Consider the following 22,667-nt stretch of genomic DNA (forward strand, 5'->3'; position numbering starts at 1 on the left):
CTCTCAGTGCAGGAGGGCCATGAGCTACCTAACAACCTCTCCCACCACGTGGTTCACACTGATGCTGTGATGGAGGCCACCACAGTAGGGTCACTAACACACACGTAGTCACACCCCTATCAGACATGCACATGTGAGACGGCCATGTTCGGGCAACAGGAGCATTGAGGGAAAAACAAGAATACATTTAATAAGCCATGGAAAAGGAGGGAGGGGAATTCTTGCATGTCCCTGGATGGATATTATAATACAGTCAGTGTACCACATCAAAGTGTGTGTGTGTGGATGGCTGGTATTAGATGCCAGGCAACTGTTAAACAATGAGACATCAGAGGATCAGAGATGAAGGGCCAGGAAGGACAACACAGGTTAGGAAGTTTGATCCGGCTCTTAGTCACGAAGCAGTTTGGGCATATTCCCTTTCACAGAAATTCCAGAGACCCAAATGTCCAAGGTCCAACAGAACAACCCAAAAACTAAACAGCCATATAGAGAGGGTGGTCAAATGGGACCAGTCCTTTGATAATTGTTTCAGAGCTGTGTGTGTGTGGTGTGTGTGTGTGTGTGTGTGTGTGTGTGTGTGTGTGTGTGTGTGTGTGTGTGTGTGTGTGTGTGGTAGGCATTTAAGAGGTCTCAGTTAAATTCTCTGAGTTGACTAAGCATTTAATTCCCCACCTCCATCTCCCTGGCAGCAGCAGGGGGGCTCCAACAGGGGCTGAGAGAGGTAAATAGAAGGAGAGGGGGATGAGGGGAGAAGGGGGATAGAAGGAGAGGGGGAGGAGGGGGATAGAAGGAGAGGGGGAGGGGGGGTAGAAGGAGAGGGGGAGGAGGGGATAGAAGGAGAGGGGGGGAGGTAGATAGAAGGGGAGAAGGAGGAGGGGGATAGAAGGAGAGGAGAGGGATAGAAGGAGAGGGGGAGGAGGGGGGTAGAAGGAGAGGGGGAGGAGGGGGGGTAGAAGGAGAGGGGGAGGAGGGGATAGAAGGAGAGGGGGAGGAGTGGGATAGAAGGGGAGGAGGGGATAGAAGGAGAGGAGGGGGATAGAAGGAGAGGGGGAGAAGGGGAGGAGGTGGATAGAAGGAGAGGGGGAGGAGTGGGATAGAAGGGGATAGAAGGAGAGGAGGGGGATAGAAGGAGAAGGGGAGGAGGGGCTAGAAGGAGAGGGGAGGAGGGGGATAGAAGGAGAGGGGGAGGAGGGGGATAGAAGGAGAGGGGGAGGAGGTGGATAGAAGGAGAGGGGGAGGAGGGGGATAGAAGGAGAGGGGGAGGAGGGGGGGTAGAAGGAGAGGGGGAGGAGGGGGGGTAGAAGGAGAGGGGGGGGGAGGGGGATAGAAGGAGAGGGGGAGGAGGGGGATAGAAGGAGAGGGGGGGGAGGGGGATAGAAGGAGAGGGGAGGAGGGGAGGCTGAGCTTAGGCAGGGGAAACAGGGGACATTCTGACAGACATTCAGCCAGCTCTCTGTGAGGGCTCTAATTGAATCACAGGTCAGGTGTGGCAGAGTTCACGCTATTTCATGCTTTTTAGTGTTTTAGCATGCACTTAGTGTTTGCTCCAGTTCCCCTGTTTCTGTGGCTAAAAGAAACCTACAGAGAGAACAGATAGATGCAAAGTTAGAGCTCATGTAGGTGGATGATAATTTATATAAAAGACAACCTTTCATGTACAGTTAATGAAACATAACAAAGGTGAGTACACAATGACAAAGAGAATGGAACCAGATCTGTTCCCAGGTAAATATAAATGTTCCAGCTGAAACAGAGGATTAATATCTCATTAAGCCACAGCGCCCCGGGCTAGGATGGGAAACAATGAATAAAATAAGATATATGTGTAATGAAAGATTTAATATGGATGAACAGGGACAAAGTGGGGGGGATTGGTGTGTGTGTGCTCAGTGGAGGTGTGTGTGTGTGTGTGTGTGTGTGTGCGTGCTCTTTGCCAAACCCTGCAGGTTGGATTATATTACACAGGCAGGGTAATGACGCTGTGGATTCCCTATGTATCCTGGGAGGAGAGGGGATTGTGCTACCCTGCTCCTGGGACGAGCACATCTGAAAACTAACACGATTACATTGATTCATTTGCTACATTCATTTCTCTCCATGAATTGGATCCATGGGGGAATGGGGGTGGATATTTTTAGGGGAGGCTGTGGCGGGCGCTGCGTTTGCCACCTGAGGTCCCTGGGCCAGATGTGTGTGGTATGTGTATGGTATGTGTGGAGTGTGTAGTATGTGTGTGGACTGGAGTGTGTGAGGGCCGGAGAAGTGCACCTGCATGGCTCTGTAAGAGTACAGGGCACAGACACACAACTGGCCCCACCACTCTAAACATGACTGCCAGAGTCGCCCCGCCTGTCCGGAGCTGCCAGAGTCGCCCGCCTGTCCGGAGCTGCCAGAGTCGCCCGCCTGTCCGGAGCTGCCAGAGTCGCCCGCCTGTCCGGAGCTGCCAGAGTCGCCCGCCTGTCCGGAGCTGCCAGAGTCGCCCGCCTGTCCGGAGCTGCCAGAGTCGCCCGCCTCATTTCATAAAGTCCGATGAATTGAATTGGGTTGACTCATCCCAACAAGGCCTTAAACGCAGAGGTTTATGAATGGCTGTATGATCACACTGTCAGTCTGGGTTATGGGGACAAAGTCAATTATTCCTGCTAGACTCCTTGAAGAAACAACTATAGCGCAGCCTGTATGCTCTCAAGGCTACATCTGCAAACTCAGAAGGACAGTGCCAATGACAGTGCCAGCAATACAGTGCCGTGAAAAAGTATTTGCCCCGTTTCTGATTTTCTCGATTTTTCCATATTTTTGATACTGAATGTTATCAGATCTTCAACCAAAACCTAATATTACATAAAGTGAACCTGAGTTTACAAATGGTGGTATTGTGATGGTTTGGGATGCTTTGCTGCTCAGGACCTGGACGACTTGCCTTAATAGAAGGAACCATGAATTCTGCTCTGTATCAGATAATTCTACAGGAGAATGTCAGGCCATCCGTCTGTGAGCTGAAGCTGAAGCGCAGCTGGGTCATGCAGCAAGACAATGATCCAAAACACACAATCAAGTCTATATGAAAATGACTAAAAAGCAACCAATTTCAAGTTAGTCCCAATTGAGATGTTGTGGCAGGACTTGAAACGAGCAGTTCATGCTTGAAAACCCCCAAATGTTGCTGAGTTACAGCAGTTCTGTGTGTAAGAGTGGGCCAAAATTCCTCCACAGCGACATGAGAGACTGATCAACAACTACAGGAAGCGTTTGGTTGGAGTCATTGCAACTAAAAGTGGCACAACCAGTTATTGAGTGTAAGGGGGAAATTCATTTTTCACACAGAAAAGAAAGAATTGAAATACGTTTGTAATTGTTGTATTATTTGTTCACTCAGGTTCCCTTTATCTAATATTAGGTTTTTGTTGAAGATCTGATAACATTCAGTACCAAAAATATGCAAAAGTTGAGAACATTAGAAAGTTGCAAATACTTTTTTACAGCATTGTATCTCATGTAGAAATATAGCATCTCATCAAACTTTAAAGGGCCAATCTGGAGTTCAAACAATGGCCACATCACCACTTGTATTGGTTCAAGCTGAGACTTGTAAAATATAACCACTCTCACATTCATAGACAGAGCTATGTAGGCAAGGACTGACTAGCCATGAGATCAAAATGATAGTTTTAACCATGTTTTAAAGCAATACAGTTTTTGTTTACATTAACTTTGTTTACAAACATTGGAGTAAATATTTTGGATATGATGTATGTAGCATCTCCGGATTGGCCCTTTAAGGAAGATCACCTCAGTAAAAAGTTCTCAAGGCTGGTCTCCCTGAATAGTGAAGAGCCATCACAAGCTGTACCTAAAAAAGCCATTGTTGATGCTTTGTGTAAAACTGCCTAGCCTTGCCCTTTCACGGAATCAAAGGACATGTGAAACCTCAGACTACCTCAACTCACGCAACACTGAGTCACAGAGAGCTCAGTGCAGTACTCTGGTACTGAACTGGCTGGACATGAAGCATGGCAAGACTCTCCATCAGGGAACAAGATAGAGCACAATGCCAGAGACCGGCAGACGGACGGACACATTCCAACAGATATATGGAGGTACAGTAGCCAAGAGTGTGTCTGTGATTGAGATTCAGTGCAGTAGTGGAGTCAGGAGACTTGAGCTGTTCCACTGGCAGCATTCCTTCCTAATGAATCATTGCCCTTCAACTTTGTGTTTTCATTTAACAATCACTAAAAATGTTATTGGCGTCAGCTGCCAGCTAGTGTAAGGGGAGAGTAAATCTACAAGAGAGAGAAAGGGGACAGAGAGAGAAAAAGGGAAAGGAGGGAGAAAGAAAGGGAGAGAGGATATGAGGGATAAAGAGGGGCGTGGTGGGGGAGGGGAGCAAACAAAGGGGGCTAAGTGAGGGAGAAGGGAGGGAAAGGGATGTGGTCGAGAAAAGAGAGTGTGACATGGACAAAGTACAGCGAGATGAAGAAAAGAGAGAAAGAGAGAGAGAAAGAGAGAGAGAGAAAGAGAGAGGGAGAGAGAGAGAGAGAGATAGAGAAAGAGAAAGAGAGAGAGAATGCCTAGTCTCTGCTAAAAGTATGGATGCTTTCCAATAGTGATTGTAGGCAGATTCTTTAGATGTGTGTATAAAGGGATTGGCTGAATGCTGGCAGCTCATGATTCAGTCGTCAAACCCTAGTAAGACACTGCCTCCACTATTCTGAAAATCCTTCCTTGCTGTAGATGCGGTATCTCACATTTGAGCAATGCACCAAGCTACGCTTTTTGATGTGTCATTTAGCATTACAGAGATTTCTATGGAAATAGGCTTGCTTGACTTTAGGTGGGCTTTACAGGAGTGGGTTGGCTTTGTCACCAAGGGAAACAGCAGACACAAGGTAGAGGAGTCGTGGAAAAGACAGGATGTGAATTACTGAACAATCAAACGCCCATATATTTCATGAAACGGGAATGAAAAGAAGAGCTGGTTTTACTGAATGCTTATAATCCACAGTCAAACCAACACCAGAAATATTTCACTATGATGTACAGTATGCTGTGCTGTCAGAATCAGTGGAGGTGAGGTGACAATCATGTACAATATGATACCATATTCCATGAGGTGGAAGAGGATGATATATCCAGATGTTCCTGGACTGATTGGCTGGACCTGTAATTACTGTCATCGCCCCTCCGCTGCTGCAGCTGCCCCTCAGGGACCTGTTACATCACCTCACCTCTCCCCTGGCCCTCCTTCTTGGACAGGTAGCCCCCTCTGCAGCTGGGCTGGGCAACGCCTCACTGGCAGCACTGGGCCCAGGGCCTGAGGAGGGCAGGGACCAGGAGGGGGTGAGTGGGGTGGGGAGGGGGCGTGGGGGGATGTGGGGGCGCGGGATGGAGGAGAGGGATTTGTGCCCTTTCAGCTCGTCTTCAGCCCTTCACGCTCCACTGAGCACAGTAACAGATAAGCGCACCCTGCAGCTCTGCATAATGACCGGCTACATCCACTAGACTACAGCGCACCACACCTCCTCTCCCCTCGCCTCCCCTCTCCTCCCTCTTTCTTTCTCCTCCTGTGCTGGCCTGACACATAGAATAACACCAGACACATTCAAAGATGCCCAGAAAAACAACCCACAAATTTTTTTTATTCACCTATTGTTTAGTACCCAGTAAACAAATCACAAGTAGCAATACATATGCTTAAAATGGTTGCAGAAATGTGCTCTCACTGTGCTAAGGCCTTGTGCCTTCACCCAAGAGTAGATTCATTACAAACCAGTCTTCTCTCCTCATGTGGTACCAAACCAGTCTTCTCTCATTATGTGGTACCAAACCAGTCTTCTCTCATCATGTGGTACCAAACCAGTCTTCTCTCATCATGTGGTACCAAACCAGTCTTCTCTCATCACGTGGTACCAAACCAGTCTTCTCTCATCATGTGGTACCAAACCAGTCTTCTCTCATCACGTGGTACCAAACTCAGTCTTCTCCTCCTCATGTGGTACCAAACCAGTCTTCTCTCATCACGTGGTACCAAACCAGTCTTCTCTCATCATGTGGTACCAAACCAGTCTTCTCTCATCATGTGGTACCAAACCAGTCTTCTCTCATCACGTGGTACCAAACCTGGCTTCTCTCCTCATGTGGTACCAAACCAGTGGAGCAGACAAAGGGATAATATCATCTATTCCATCTCTAGTTCAGTTGAGCTAACAGTGAGTATGGTTAAAGGACCAACCACCACAATCACTCACAGTCCTTAATGATCTACTGTGACTCACACCTGTGAGTACAGCCCACCATCTGTGTGTGTGTGTGTGTGTGTCTCCACACTCCAAAGGCATACCAGTGCCCCCGCCTCCTCTACCGCGGAGGCTGCAGAGGGTGGGCAAATTTGAGCGTAACCAGGAGAAATAGAGAAGAGAGAGAGAGAGAGACAGAGAGAGGAGGGGTGCGCAATCAGAGAAAAGGGGGGGTGCAGGCAGGAGCGAGTGAGTGACAGACGGAGGAGAGGAGAGGGAGCAACCTTGGCAGCACCTGTGACCCACAATGCAGAAGTACCCGGGTGAACACCTGAGCAGCACCTGGCCGCAATCACAGCCTGGGTCGGGGGAGGGGCCCTCACGGGACAGAACGCGAGCACACCGACACCTGCACCAGTTAAACACGCTCGGGATGCTAGCGCCATGTGGGATTTGGCTCTCCATGATAAGCCTTAAGGAACAATTAAAAACAAAAAGGAGAAAGAGAACCTACCTAGGCACTGAGAGAGATTGATTTTCCCCCCACTGCACAAAAGGCAGGGAGAATACATCTTGGCGCTGTCATGGCCCCTCTTATGCACATAACCCTAGGCAACAAAATGCTCTGAACACTTTGCATTGTCACTAAACGACTGCATCATTTCATTTCCTGGAAACCCATTACGTTTCATAAAAAGGAGATGAAAAACAGATGAGAACAATTCTTCTGTGCACGGAGAATTCATTTAGCAGAAAGCAGAGGGAGAAGAGAGGAGAGAGAGGAGGAGAGAGAGGAGGGCTAACTGCAGAACACTCTGCAGGCTGGCAATGAGGATGCAAATCTCAGAAACTAGTGCTGCATGGGCTCCACAATTATTTCCTGGTGACAGCAAGCATTACAGCTTTAATTACCCAGATAAGGCAAGCAGCACAAACTATTCTTGGACACTGTTCAATTTAAACTGTGTGATATTCATCTGTTCCAAGGATACTGAGCAATGCTACTTTAAAAAAAAGTGTACTTTCATCCACATTGAAATTGTTGTATGAAAAGCACTGATGCACTTGGATACATGGTCACAGTGGTCTTGGACACACTAACAGGGGTTGGCTGGCCTTCAAGGACAGATTGTGATTTAAACTCCGTCTTCACTGCTCTCCTCTCGTCCATCTATCAACAGCGAAAGCATGTCAGTCTGTGGACTTTTCCTGAGCCTATACACAGACTTTAAGACTGGTCCAAGGCCTGGCTGCTTTTTATGTTGTGTAGCTATGGAGAAGGCCTCACATTTTCAATAAAGGAGACTGTGGAACCAAGTCTCCACATATTCTGGCCTGAAAACTAAAAAGCACTTTCCTCCAGAGAGTTATTTGAAGAAAAAAAAAATGAATCGACATAGAGAAAACACTTTCTATGAAAAGAAAAAGTGTTTTTCATCTGTTACAGATCAATTAGGGTTAGGAGTCCAAAGTATTTGGTGACGGTCCCAGTGGTATCAGATGGAAACCCAGTAACCACTGTCTCTAGAGGAACAGGCAGAGAATAGCTGGGCCTGTATCAACAAAGCATCTCAAAGTAGGAATGCAGATATAGGATATGTTCATATAATCTTATTCATCATGATCTAAAAGGCTAATCTGATCCTAGATCAGCACTCCTACTTCGAGACGCTTTGTGGATACGGGCCCTGGGCTCTGGGCTGGTGAGAGCACAGACCACAGAGTAGGGCAGAGACTGTCTGTCCCCATCTAGGGGCCTCCAGTCTGTCTCTGGGGCCCAGGCCACAGCCTCCCCTGCTCCATTAACTGCCATCTAATAGATTTAATCTGCCTGGAAATATGAGCAGTGGTTAAACAGGTTAGTTAGGGGAATTTTCACAGTAATCGCTAGGATGGTGTTCAACAACTGTAAGGCAACACAACACACACCTCTGAGATCACCATGGGTGACTCAGGCTAAATACAGTCCCATGCCACTGCAGACATGATGTAACTTGGAAATACCATTAGCCCACCAAATCAAGTCTAATGACAGAAGGCCTGGATGTGTGTGGTGAGCTAGTTATATTAATCAGATTTGTTTTAATGGTACTACACACACAGAGCATGTGAGGTGCGCTGGGGGAACGTGAGGGTGTATCGTAGCAGCTCAGCAGAGTTATTAATACAGACACAGTCACGTGGCTGTCACGTTCCTCGTATTCTCCCTCATCGGAAGATATGTCGAAATCACTCGATGACCAATACGCAGCAGGTTGACTGTTCCACATCATATTTATTTTAGATGGAAACGACAAAACAAAATAAACACGCAGAGGAGAAAGGTGACAGTTTCACTGGTGAAACGAAACACAGTGCAAAATTACAATTACCCACAAAAATCAAACACAAACACACCCCACTATATGGGACTCTCAATCAAAGGCAGATAGACAACACCTGCCTTCAACTGAGAGTCCCAACCCCAATTAACCCAACAGACATACACTCACCAAACTCCACATAGAAATACCTAACCTAGAACCTACCCCAACACTCACAACCCCACTATACCATAACCAAACATAACTGCCACGTCCTGACCAAATATAATACAAAAAAACCTAAGTATATGGTCAGGACGTGACAGTGGCAGAACACACACACATACAGTAACAGTCAAAAGTTTGAACACATCGACTCATTCTTTATTTTTACTATTTTCTACATTGTAGAATAATAGTGAAGACACCAAAACTATGAAATAACTCATATGGAATCATGTGGTAACCAAAAAAGTGTTAAACAAATCAAAATATATTTTATATTTGAGATTCTTCAAAGTAGCCACCCTTTGCCTTGGTGACAGCTTTGCACACTCTTGGCATTCTCTCAACCACCTTAATGAGGTAGTCACCAAGAATGCATTTCAATTATTAACAGGTTCGCTTTGTTAAAAGTTAATTTGTGGAATTTATTATCTTCTGAATGCGTTTGAGCCAATCAGTTGTGTTGTGACAAGGTATGGGTGGTATACAGAAGATAGCCCTATTTGGCAAAAGACCAAGTCCATATTATGGCAAGAACAGCTCAAATAAACAAAGAAAAATTACAGTCCATCATTACTTTAAGACATGAAGGTCAGTCAATACAGAAAATGTCAAGAAATGTGAATGTTTCTTCAAGTGCAGTCACAAAAAACATCAAGCGCTATGATGAAACTGGCTCTCATGAGGACCACCACAGGAAAGGAAGACACAGAGTTACCTCTGCTGCAGAGGATAAGTTACCAGCCTCAGAAATTGCAGCCCAAATAAATGCTTCACAGAGATCAAGTAACAGACACATCTGTCGTGTCTTTGGCTATGCCGGATTAAGTGATATGACATGCTATTCTATAAAATCCTTTCTCTGTAATTAATATTACCTGATTAAGCTAATCATGTAAATGTAATTAACTAGAAAGTCGGGGCACCACGAAAGAGTGTTTATAGAGCTGTTATCTTCCGAATAAACTCTTAAAGACCTAGTAATATTTTACATCAATAGCAGTCAATATTAATCGTCACCTTATTTCAGTCTCATCTGAACATCGTAAATTCTTGGTTATCTTCACGAACCCTGGCTAACAAGTTGAATCAGCAATACAAACTTTGGTTAAATTATTTATTTACTAAATACCTAACTAATCACACAGAATTACATATACACAGAATGGATCATACATTGATTACTAATTATGTCCTACAAGAAAACGTCCCTGGGGGACGGAACCTGTATGACGGCTGGTTACACAAAGAGAGGGGGTTGGGCTTGAATGAAAGTGTGGGAGGACTGAAGAACAAAGGGAGAAGCTATGCTATCGTAAATACAGAATCTTATGCATTCTAAATAACTGCCCATTTGGAAAAGGAAAATGCTATAAATATTTACTCTGAGCTGCGCTTCGGTAGGTTGGTCGTAGATGCTGGCCGTGTTGCCCATCAGAGATCTTCCTTGTCCCTTTAAGAGTGTCTCTGGTGGTAAACTGGATACTTGGCAGTGTCATGTTATTTGTTAGAAGAGATCCTTTGTCCGTCCTTTCCTAGCCCACGTTTACAGCGGCCGCTGCTAACTCAACAGCTAGGAGGTATCACTTCTGTAGTGAATAAGAGTTCAAAGTTCATACCATTCGTAACCAAAGCTCACGCTGAGGTTGGGTTAGTTCTGTAGTTGACATGTTAGTCCTTTTAACGTGGAACCGTCGCCCTCACAACCTCGGAACAGCTTATTACCTGAATCCTTCTGACATCGGACCGTCGCCCTAATGTACCCGGAACAGCAAGTTATTCGCCCTTATAACGTAGAGGCTGCAGGCCTCGCGTACTCGGAAGGTTACATTTTCGTCAAGGGCTTATATAGTGGAGGGAGAGAAGGGTGTGTTTCATAGTTTATAACCAATGTCTCTTCACAGGGGCGGGCCACTGATTGAGCAGAGCTCTAACCTTATGAAAACCCAATTCTTTCATTTGGAAGCTAAGATTACATTTAATCTTTTCACAAATAGTTTCATAATTAAACATTTAAATTGCACAACAATTCCATGTGAATCTGATAACTATAATGTGTAAACTTTCCACGATACAGTTTACGCCATCCTATCATTAATAAGAATGTCTCAGATGACAACCGAACTGACATCACATTCATTAAGTACCAACGCATATTCTCCACTGGTTGGATTACCGAAATATGGTTCCTTTCCCCCCACCGTTTGATGTTCCCAGACTCTCTATGTTTAACAAAGGCTATCCAAGAGTCCTTCAGTAGAGTCAAGAGAGAGAGGGAAGGGAGAGGGAAGGGGAGAAAGGTATTTAAACCTTACCCACAGGCCAACGTCATGACAAATCTCAACATCAACTGTTCAGAGGAGAGTGCGTGAACCAGGCCTTCATGGTCGAATTGCTGCAAAGAAACCATTACTAAAGGACACCAATAAGAAGAAGAGACTTGCTTGGACCAAGAAACACGAGCAATGGACATTAGATGAGTCCAAATGTGAGATTTTTGGTTCCAACTGCCGTGTCTTTGTGAGACGCAGAGTAGGTGAACGGATGATCTCTGCATGTGTGGAGCATGGAGGAGGAGGTGTAATGGTGTGGGGGGTGCTTTGCTGGTGACACTGTCTGTGATTTATTTAGAATTCAAGGCACACTTACCCAGCATGGCTACCACAGCATTCTGCAGCGACACGCCATCCCATCTGGTTTGCACTTAGTGGGACTATCATTTGTTTATCCACAGGACAAAGACCCGAAACACACCTCCAGGATGTGTAAGGGCTATTTGACCAAGAAGGAGAGTGATGGAGTGCTGCATCAGATCACCTGGCCTCCACAATCACCCGACCTCAACCCAATTGAAATGGTTTTGGATGAGTTGGACCGCAGAATGAAGGAAAAGCAGCCAACAAGTGTTCAGCATATGTGGGAACTCCTTCAAGACTGTTCGAAAAATATTCCTCATGAAGCTGCTCGAGAGAATGCCAAGAGTGTGCAAAGCTGTCATCAAGGCAAAGGGTGGCTACTTTGAAGAATCTATTTTGATTTATTTAACAATTTTTTCGTTTCTACATGATTCCATATGTGTTATTTCATTATTTGATATCTTCACTTTTATTCTACAATTGGTAAAAATAAAGAAAATCCCTTGAATGAGTAGCTGTGTCCAAACTTTTGACTGGTACTGTATACATACGTACTCTATACACACACACACACTAACTCTCATACTCAAACTCTGTCTTTGTAGGACATTTCCCCTTCTTTCTCTTCTTCTTTGACGCAGAGCCATCAACGTGACTCACGGAATAAATCCTGTCTTGTGAAATTAAGCAGTGATTTCCAAGTGCCATCTGAGAGCCAGGCTGAAAGTCAATAGCTCTTCCTAGCCTCTGTCTTTAATGGTACATATAGGCCTTGTCTATGCCAAACTGAAGAAAAAGACCAAACACCGCCAAAAAGGTTTTGAATAGAACTCACCCAAGGTGAATGAAGAAGCTCAAAGCCAACAGACTTGAAAGAAGTGAGAAATCAGTGGAGGACTTATTTAAACTGGCACCTGAAGCAGCGTACAGTAACCCTCAACACCTTTTCTCCTCATCTAGGTGGGTGAATAGGCTCTGTGCTTCTACTCAACAGAAGTGGCTTAACAAAAAATGGTAATCACACTGCTGCTAGTCTATTTATATGTTATCATCTGTACAAATTGTTCAAATTGCATCAGATTGTTAAACGTTTCCTCTCCATTCTACAGTAAGAGATGAAACTCAGCAGGAAAGAAGATCCAAGTCTGGTACTCATATAGTCATCCCAATGAACCAACATAGGGCTCTCAGGAAATACAACTCAATGAGTCCTGTCATGCTCTCACTGCAGGAGCAGATACAAGTATAGCTATCGTTCACCATAGGTCTGGCAACTCTGAAAAATGAAACAACATTACAGGGCCAGGAGAATTCTCCATGTGCCGTTGTTAAATGAACATATTGAAGATATAGAACCACTCATATGTACATTAAGAACACCTTCCTACTATTGAGTTGCACCACCTCATTTTGCCCTCAGAACAGCCACAATTTGTCGGGGCATGGACTCTACAAAGTGTCGAAAGCGTTCCACAGGGATGCTGGCCCATGTTGACTCCAATGGTTCCCACAGTTGTGTCAAGTTGGCTGGATGTCCTTTGGGTGGTGGACCATTCTTGACACACACAGGAAACTGTTGAGTGTGAAAAACCCAGCAGAGTTGCAGTTCTTGATACAAACCGGTGTGCCTGACACCTACTACCATACCCTGTTCAAAGACACTTTAATCTTTTGTCTTGCCCATTCACCCTTTGAATGGCACACATACACAATCCATGTCTCAATTGAGTCAAGGCTTAAAAATCATTATGTAACCTGTCTCCTCCCCTTCATCTACACTGATTTTAGTGGATTTAACAAGTGACATCAATAAGGAATCATAGTGTTAACCGGGATTCATCTGGTCAGTCTATGTCATGGAAAGAGCAGGTGTTCTTAATGTTTTGTACTCTCAGTGTATATACAAATATGCAGAGATGTGGACCACAAGCTGACCCAGAATGCATGGTGACACTACAGGGAAATCTCAGGGCTACAGTGCCTTCAGAAAGTATTCATACACCTGGACTTATTCCACATGTTGTTGTGTTACAGCCTGAATTCAAAATGCATTAAATTGATAATCTTTCTCACCCATCTACACACAATACCCCATAATGTCAATGTGAAAACATGGTTTTTGGACATTTTTGCAACTTTATTGAAAATGAAATAAATAAATATCTAATTTACATAAGTATTCACACCCCTGAGTCAATACTTTGTAGAAGCACCTTTGGCGGCAATTACAGCTTTATGAGTCGTCTTGGGTATGTCTCTATTAGCTTTGCACATCTGGATTTGGGCATTTTCTCCCATTCTTCCTTGCATAATTTCTCAAGCGCTGTTAAGTTAGATGGGGAGTGGCGGGGAACAGCAATCTTCAAGTCATTTCACAGATTATCAAGGTTATTCAAATCTGGGCTTTAGCTGGGCCACTCAAGTTCTTTCACATTCTTGTTCTGAAGCCATTCTAGCGTTGCTCTGGCTGTATGCTTGGGGTCATTGTCGTGTTGGAACGTAAATCTTCGCCCGTGTCTAAGGTCATTTTCACTCTGAAGCAGATTCTCATCAAGGATTTGCCTGTATTTGCCTCCATTCATTGTTCTCTCTATCCTTACCAGTCTCAGGTGGGGACTGCCACCACCATGCTTCAAGGTAGGGATGATGTTAGACGGGTGATGAGCTGCGTGTGGTTTTCCCCAGACATAGCGCTTTGCATTCAGGCCAAAGAGTAAAATGTTTGTCTCATCAGACCACAGAATCCTTTGCCTTATGATCTCAGAGTGTTTTACGTCCCTTTTTGCAAACTCCAGGTGTTCTGTCATTTTTCTCAGGAGTGGCTTCCGTCTGGCCACTGTCCCATAAAGCCCAGATTGGTGAAGTGCTGTAGAGACTGAGGCAGGTTCTCCCATCTAAGCCAAGAAACTCTGTAGTTCTGTCAGAGTGGTCATTGGGTTCTTGGTCGGGCAGCCAGCTCTAGGCAGAGTCTGGGTAGTTCCATATTTTGTCAATTTCCCAATGATGGAGACCACTGTGCTCTTCGAAACATTCAACACTCTAGAAATGGTTTTATACCCTTCCCTTGATACACTGAGTGCACAACACATTAGGAACACCTGCTCTTTCCATTACATAGACTGACCAGGTGAATCCAGGTGAAAGCTATGATCCCTTATTGATGTCACTTGTTAAATCCACTTCAATCAGTGTAGATGAAGGGGAGGAGACAGGTTACAAAATTATTTTTAAGCCTTGAGGCAGTCTTTCAAAATCATGTCCAAACAATTAAATTACTTCTGAAGGCACTGTAAATGAGAAACCTCAGTAACAAGCACAGATCTTTCTTCTGATTTTGCTTCATATTAAAGCAGAAAGATTTTCCCATCCCAATAATACAATTAAAACTGCTTAATTATGAGACTATATTTCAAGTGATACATATTATATGACCCAAAGCCAAAACAAGTGTGTTTGCCTTGCCACCTGTTACTGTTTGTGTCTTGAATATCAACAAAAGACGAAATCAATTTCTCTTCGTGATCATAATCTGTTTGACCAGTAAATACTACACCCGCTGAAGAGGCAGGATTCCCTATCTGCATGCATATTTCTATTTAATCTAAAGCTGGATTAGTGCTTATTAAATATTGCCTCAAACAACTACTCACAGTCAGCGTTATGCAACACCCTCCACTCCTCCCTCAGAGAAACACTGGTATACAGGACACATCCTCAGCCAGGAGAGAGACAGGGCAAGGAGGGCTGGACATAGGCAATAATAGGTCCCGTGTGGCTCAGTTGGTAGAGCATGGTGTTTGCAACGCCAGGGTTGTGGGTTCGATTCCCACGGGGGACCAGTACGGGGGGGGGGAAATGTATTAAATGTATGCATTCACTACTGTAAGTTGCTCTGGATAAGAGCGTTTGCTAAATGACTAAAATGTAAATAATCATCTTAGAGCTTCTAGAACTTGTTCTAGGATTCCTTACATGGAATATAGAGTGAACAGAAGAATAGGAGGGAAAAGGGAGCACAGATATACTTATTTAATACATCTAGATCCTCAGTGGGAGTTATAAATACTAAGAATATTGCATTTGTAACACTGGATGGGATTGAACAAGTCGTTCCATTACAATACTCACTCCATCCTTTCCCACTTTGTTTGCCGCTTACCATTATTTACTGTTTACTGGATTTTGTCAAGGAGCAGCATTTGCATACAAACATGGAAACACAATGAGCAGCATGTCCATGTTGCTCACCACCTCGTCATCTACACAATCAGTGATTGAGTCAGAGGGATCTACATGGCCTTCTGAGTGAGACAGTAAGCTGATACTGCACTACTGTATGTATGGATAGTGTAGCGTGCTGAGGAGAATGTGTCGTCGTGCAGTAAGAGGATTGGGGGAGGGGGCTGACCGCCTGACCCGCTCTGACACAGGGACTACGCTAGCCCCAAGAGAGGCTGCTGGTGCCATCACTGGGAGCTCACACGTCACCCTGCCCTTCTCCTCATCCTAATCCACATTCCTCACCCTCCAACCCACAGGCTTTACTCGTGAGGGACAGACAATAAGGCCATCACATGAGGCAAGAGGGGGTAATTCTGATCATCATCTATTTATGTAGATTCATATCTGATTCCTGAAAGACTTTGGGTACTCCTGTTTCCATACATGTAGCTACATACGAATAGCTTCATTGAATTTATATTTACAACACAGTTTACTATTCATTTGTTATTCTACTATTCCCAAGCTGTACAAACACAAAGCCCCAATGAACCAAAGATGACCTCTAGAATGAGCCTCCATTATTCAAGTCATGCAGCATATTCTGCTGGTAACTGTCATTAAAATATAATGTCAAATAAACAGTCATTGCCAGCCATCTGTTGGGCACTAACAACTGTAACATGTTCATTATCATACACAATAGCTGACCTCAAATAACCCCAAGCTGCTTTCAACATGTCATACTTCTCTTTGGTTGAATGATGTAGTCAGGTCTGAGCCAACCGTCTCCTCTGTTCCATTTACAAACCATGAAATAAAATACAAAGAAAAAAACATGCACACACACAATACAATCAGGACAATGGCTTGCTGGCTTTTCTTCGACTAAGTACGTCTTAGGAGGTAAGATTTCTTATCTAAACTAAAGCTGATTTAGATGTTGTTCAAAAGCATTGCAAATGAGGTTTCCTGGTCATTGTGAGTCAGGTCTGTCGAAGCCAATGACTGTATGGGCCTGAACACACACAAAGCAGTGAGTAAGGAAGACCATTGTTCCTTTCCACCTGCAGAGCTATCAGTAAAGCAAGGCACACTTAAATAATATAAACACTCAAATCAGAACAATATCCATTCTTATTCAATACCAAATAGAATACCAAAAATACAACTCAGTAAATGTGGCAGTGAGTTATTGAACCTATGCTTCCAATCCCTCAAAACATGTTCTCTTATTTTAAATGTCTTGAGCAACCACATACACTGAGGAATCTAAACAAAGGGTCTACATCATCCAAATGTTTGTCGAAGGACACTGCAGACCATTGAGATTTGGATTAAGATAATCCATTTAGATGACCATGGCTCGGTTTTAAAACTCCAATGGTGAGATCAAACAGAAATGGGTCACGTAGTACTGTACAACCAGAGGGTTCCCTTGGAAATGCCCCGTGTATAGTTGTAATGCATAATTGTATAATGTCCCTGCATGCGTGTTCCACCTCTTTCATTGGTGAGGAATAACCTTTCAGGCTTGATTTAATAAGGTCGCTCCAAACTAGGTAATTCCATTGAAATCCCAGATATTACTGCTGAAATTCAATTGTATTGAAGACCAGGCTCATCTTCCAATCCCAGCCTCTGATAAGCACAAGCTATTTAGGCCCACAATCAGATTGTCTAATGCCCTGACACATCATTGCAGCAGATCATTTCCATATTGTGCCACTTATAAGCATAATTACAGCCAGAGCCGGAGAACAGAGAGGAGCCCCCCCTCCCAAACGCATCCTGTGATCAATCCCCACAAAGATAACATTTCATTTTCAGTCGTCTCCTGCACCAGCACCCATCCGTAAACTATCCACCTTGCATGGCAACCAGTCTCCAGGGCAATCTTACAATGAGCCGGGGATTCAGTTGCCCATAAAACTGTCATGTGCTAACACATCACAATGACTCCAGGAGAAAGGCCAGTGTAATATATAGCTTTTAATTGTTAGAATGTATCTATCACATCAGGGGGGAATAAATAACCTTTAGAAATTCTAACCCACCATTTAGGTTTGATAAATCTATAATATGGTTTTATGATGGGGATTTTTTTAACCAGTGATCATCATTCTTATCTGTTCATACTCAACAGTGATTATATACTGGGATGGCAAAGGACCAGCACAGTAAATTCAATCTCGTAAATCTCCCAAAGCATCCCAATCTGAATGGAGTCACTACTGGCTTCAAAATAAAGGCTTTTATTTGGAAGGGAATTATCATACTGCTGCTGGTAGCAGACAAATGGAAGTGGTGGTGCAACATCAGAGCAGCACAATCAGGTTTCGCATGATTTAACAAACCAAACGCTAAGTCTGCATAAACCATCACAGATCACCTGCCATTCAAGCATCTATTAGAAATCCTAAATGATATCCCACAATGGTGATGGTGGGCTGTTTTTGTATGAAATGGTCTCTGGCACATCTGCTTGGTTAACCCCCCTTCCTTAGACACCACCTCCCCTGCCACTGGAAGTTGCCGGTGGCTTTTCTGATAGCTAGAAGACAGTCTTTTGTGATGGAAAACTGTACTGATGGCGTGACTTCCACCCTGGGGGAGGGTCAACTTCTGAAGACGGTCACCACAGGAGGAGAGAGGGAGATGGAGAGCAGGAGAGAGAGGGTGAAGTAAGGAGAGAGTGAGAGGAGAGAAGGGGAGAGGAAGTGGAAAAACACCCGACCTAGCGAGGCTGTGGGGGCTGCCACTTCCTGATGCGTGACATGCCTTGTCCACACAGGGCTGAAGGGAGTTTTTTTAATAAAATGGATCTGTGAGACCTGTGGGCATGTGAGGGTGTGAGGCGTTGAGAAGCACCTACTTACCCATTATGCTGGAGTTCATAAAAGGTGTCTGGGACAATCCTTCATGGGACACTAATCGACTGTCACTCATGTGATCACCATAATGAGGGCTGTCTGCCAAACCCTGGGGGGAGAGATCAGAGTATTAAACACATTATTAGGCTGCTTGGCTAATTGAGTGCTATGACAGTACACTAATTACTGAGGAAGGAGAGCACAATTGGTCAACTGTCCCCTGAAAGTGTACATTTTTCTCCTTTCCGTCATTAAAAATGACTTTTTTAATCTCTGACTGATTGTAAAAGCAGTAAAACAGAACCCTGATCAGCCTGTCAACGCACATGCCACATGTTTCAGGATTAGAAAATACAAGGTTAATGATGCACATGTGTTCTGTGGATCTGAAGAGGCAATGGGCTTTTTGAGAGAAGACATGTTGACATGTTAATTGTACATACATTACATGGATCAGAACATGCATGATGCACAAACAGGCACATTCACATATGGATGAAAACGATTAGGAAAAACCCTTAGTCCAAATGGATACATAACAGCATCAGTGACTTGTGTCAATTCTAAGGCTTAGTTACAGGGATTCATCTTCAAATGCCCTACAAGAGGCTGTCATGAAGCAGTCCAAGAGATTCTAGCAAACCTCTCATAAAATGCAATACCCATTTCCAAGATAAGTTTTAAAATGTTTCCCCCATAACCCTTCTAGGTGGTGTATTTGTTAAGCCAAAGACAGCAAGTCTCAAAACGTTGCCAAGCAACACTAACACTAAAATCAACACATGCAGCTTTATTTTTTGAAGGATTTTTTTGTCTATGAATGAAAACAAATCTTACTCACTTACGATAATTAAAAACCTCTATATACTGTGACAATAATGATTTTAATGTAAAACATTTAATAACAGGGTATTATATCCTATGACGGGAAAAACTGCCGCTCTCCATCCTACCAAGGTACCTGCAGCTTAAAAAATTGCCTTTTTCTCCTGCGGCCTTTCATGACAGTTATCAGCTTCAGGAGCTTAGGTCTAAATATCGGTCACAGTATGGTCTTTGAAAACTCAGGGTCCCCTGCAATAAAATATACTGTGTAGCAGTGCTAATCCCAGGCCCTGTGAAAATCCTCCTGCGCTCCAGTCAAATGCGTCCTTCCAAACTACATTAACTCCCACCGGAGGGACCGAGCAGCACTGGACGAGAATTTCTATAAAGCTTTTTTCCCCCAACTCGTACCTTCTGCATTCAACATACAGTAAAAAAAGTAAATCTTGTTATCCATCTTTTTTGTGAGCAGACGGTGATGGAGTAATTTCAAAGGCAGTGGAGTGTTGTGCTGTGTCGAGGGAATCCACAGAGATTCCCCATTGTGTTCCTGCCAGGCCGCGCTCCCCGTTAATCACGCCATGAACGGACTCACTAATAACACCACCCCTGTGAGAGGCTCCAAAACACACACACACACACACACACACACACACACACACACACACACACACACACACACACACACACACACACAGGCAGGTAACAACAACCCATACAAACCTCTCCTGCACTATAAAACAAATTCCCCAGGTGTGTTTCAACAGACATTTAACCAAATAAAACAAAGAGTAGTAAGTAATGAACAACTTAATCTGGCCATCTCAGTCCTCCTGGTCTTTCCTTCCCTGGTGGAGACAGCTGCCACAGAGCTGGAAAAGGCCAGCGAGGAGGGGCAGGTAGGGAGGCCAGAGAGAAGAAAGGCAGAGGGGATAATGGTCAGGGTGAGATCACACTACCCAGCCCACCCTGTGTCTGCTCCTCTGGGACCATTAGATCATCAATCACAGAACCCTCATCATTTACAAACACTGCTCGGCTACGTCGGCCCAGACACTAACACATGCTGTCACTGCGACCAACGGGGCCAGTTACCGCCGGCTACATAACTGTCAAATCACTACTTAGGCATGCAGGCCACAGCTCCTGCCTTGCCCCTATCCCTCGCCACAGCGTTTAAAAAGTAATCTCCTAGATGGAGTGTGGCGTCCCAGGTGAATGTGTGGCTGCGGCTTGGGGAGGCATGATACGGGCGTGATGGACGTGTGCGGGGTGAGTGTCGCGGCAGGGCTGGGGCGTGCGGGCTGCGGGGCCTCCTGCGGTGACGGTGGGCACAGCCCCGGCTGTCAGGCGGATGGCCTGCAGCCACAACTGCCCATGATACGTTGGCTGGCTGGAAGCCAAGGTCAGCACGGAGGGTTGGAGTCTGTTCACAGTCCACTAATCATACACTGCTACCTTGAAGCACCCAAGCAGGCCCCGCTCGGACAGACACACTACACTGAACTCTTTGAATAACAGAAACGCGCTTTTCCGAAAAGCATTTATTCTGGGAAACCTTGCTTTGTATGAGTTGCTGAGCACAATTTATGAAACATTACAATGAGAATTATGGAAATACGACTTTTGAGACAAAAGCTGAACTGTAGATAAGTGCTTATCTACTGTTTAATGGATTTAAAGCGTTCTGTTCCTAGACTCCTCCCTGTCTTCCGGCTGGGCCTCAGCTCTATGGCTAGAAACACACTGCTTAACCTAATACTCCCTGTCTATCCAAATCAAATCTCAGATGAAGATCTAAGCCACATCTCAAAATCAGAGGACGTCCTTCCTCTTATTTGGGAATAAGCAACATTGTGCTATAAATACCACTGGATAACAACCAAGTAGTACTCAACACCTAGAGAGTATCTGTGCATGTGTGCTGCTGCAGGCTATTTATCTGTGCACTCAGCACATTGCTAGTGAACATTGTAACTGCATTTTAGCTACACTGCTTCAACGTGAATATGGAGCAGGAGTGTGGGGCAGCAGAGACACAAAGACATAGCACACCGTGGTCTGTATGGACAGACAGAGTGATGAATGGACAGATGTAGTGGTGCAGGCAGAGATCAAATGTGCCTGGGGATTAAAGAGATTGGCTCCATTCTCTTTGGTCAAAGTCATCCGGATGAACCTTTGACAGGCTGGACACCAGGCAGTGTATAGTAGGTACGTTGCCTTTCACCATCAATTTGGTGTCCATACTCACTCTCAATTATGTCTACAAAATATCCCAAATAGAATGCGCTGCCAATAACAAAAGAAATGGTTTGGTATAAGGTGTAAGTTAAGAGGGCCCTGCAATTTGCTGTGCAGAGAAACTAGAAGAAATACCATCCCATATTATGAGAGTGGTTATTTCAGAGCAAGTCTTCTTCTCTGGCCTACATGAGTAATCACATTGATAAAACACCTGTAAAACCTGGACAAACAACCCCATCTCTCTGGCTCTCTGATATATGTGTGTGCATCCGTGCGTATCTGTGTGAAGGTATGTGTGAAGGTATGGGTGGGTGTGTGTGTGTGTGTGTGTGTGTGTGTGTGTGTGTGTGTGTGTGTGTGTGTGTGTGTGTGTGTGTGTGTGTGTGTGTGTGTGTGTGTGTGTGTGTGTGTGTGTGTGTGTGTGTGTGTGTGTGTGTGTGTGTGTGTGTGTGTGTGTGTGTGTGTGTGTGTGTGTGTGTGTGTGTGTGTGTTTTTGCATGTTTGTGTGCATATGTGCAGTATGGAGGCACAAGCAGCTGTCTGCTTACTGATGCCCGTCCCTTGCAATGTCAGAAACGCTGATTTATATGCACCTAAAGCAAAGATATCTCAAACGTCTCCATCTTATAATTCGGATCAGGCAGCCGATGGAACCATAGCCTGTAGAGGTTCATTCGGGAAGGGCATTGGAAAATAAACAAGGTAATGCGGGCCGAGCAGATCTGACATTTAACTGATTTCTGATGGAAAGTGACAGGAGATTGACGTTAAATGAAATTCATACAGGGCACCCAGAACCACCATGATGTAGGAGACAAACAACAAATACAGAGACACAGAATATATATTCACACTTTGAACAGAAATGCCATACGAACCAGTTGTGGTATGATTTCATGTTATGCATCATTCTATTTTTTATCTTTTTGCATGATGCATGATGAATTCAATGCAACTGATCATGATGTATCTGAAATAACATTTGAATTACTGCCAAAATAGTTCATATGAGTCTGGAAATCCTAATGGAAAGAATTAATTAATCACTCGTTGGTGGTACTGAAATAATTTCTAAGGAATATTCATAACCTAATATAA

General features: G+C 44.5%; 1 protein-coding gene across 5 annotated transcripts in view; it reads right to left on the reverse strand.

Annotated features, from left to right (window-relative positions):
- Nucleotides 1-22,667, reverse strand: part of LOC106587346 (transcription factor 12) — a 95,154-nt gene that overhangs the window by 53,291 nt on the left and 19,196 nt on the right. For all 5 annotated transcript variants that reach the window (XM_045709112.2, XM_045709109.2, XM_045709114.2 and 2 more), the window contains exon 5: nt 18,504-18,606. In XM_045709112.2, coding sequence (XP_045565068.1) covers nt 18,504-18,606 — 103 coding nt within the window. The remainder of the gene's footprint in view (nt 1-18,503; nt 18,607-22,667) is intronic.

Source organism: Salmo salar, chromosome 26 (assembly GCF_965601325.2).
Source record: "Salmo salar chromosome 26, fSalSal1, whole genome shotgun sequence".
Classification (NCBI taxonomy): Eukaryota; Metazoa; Chordata; class Actinopteri; order Salmoniformes; family Salmonidae; genus Salmo; species Salmo salar.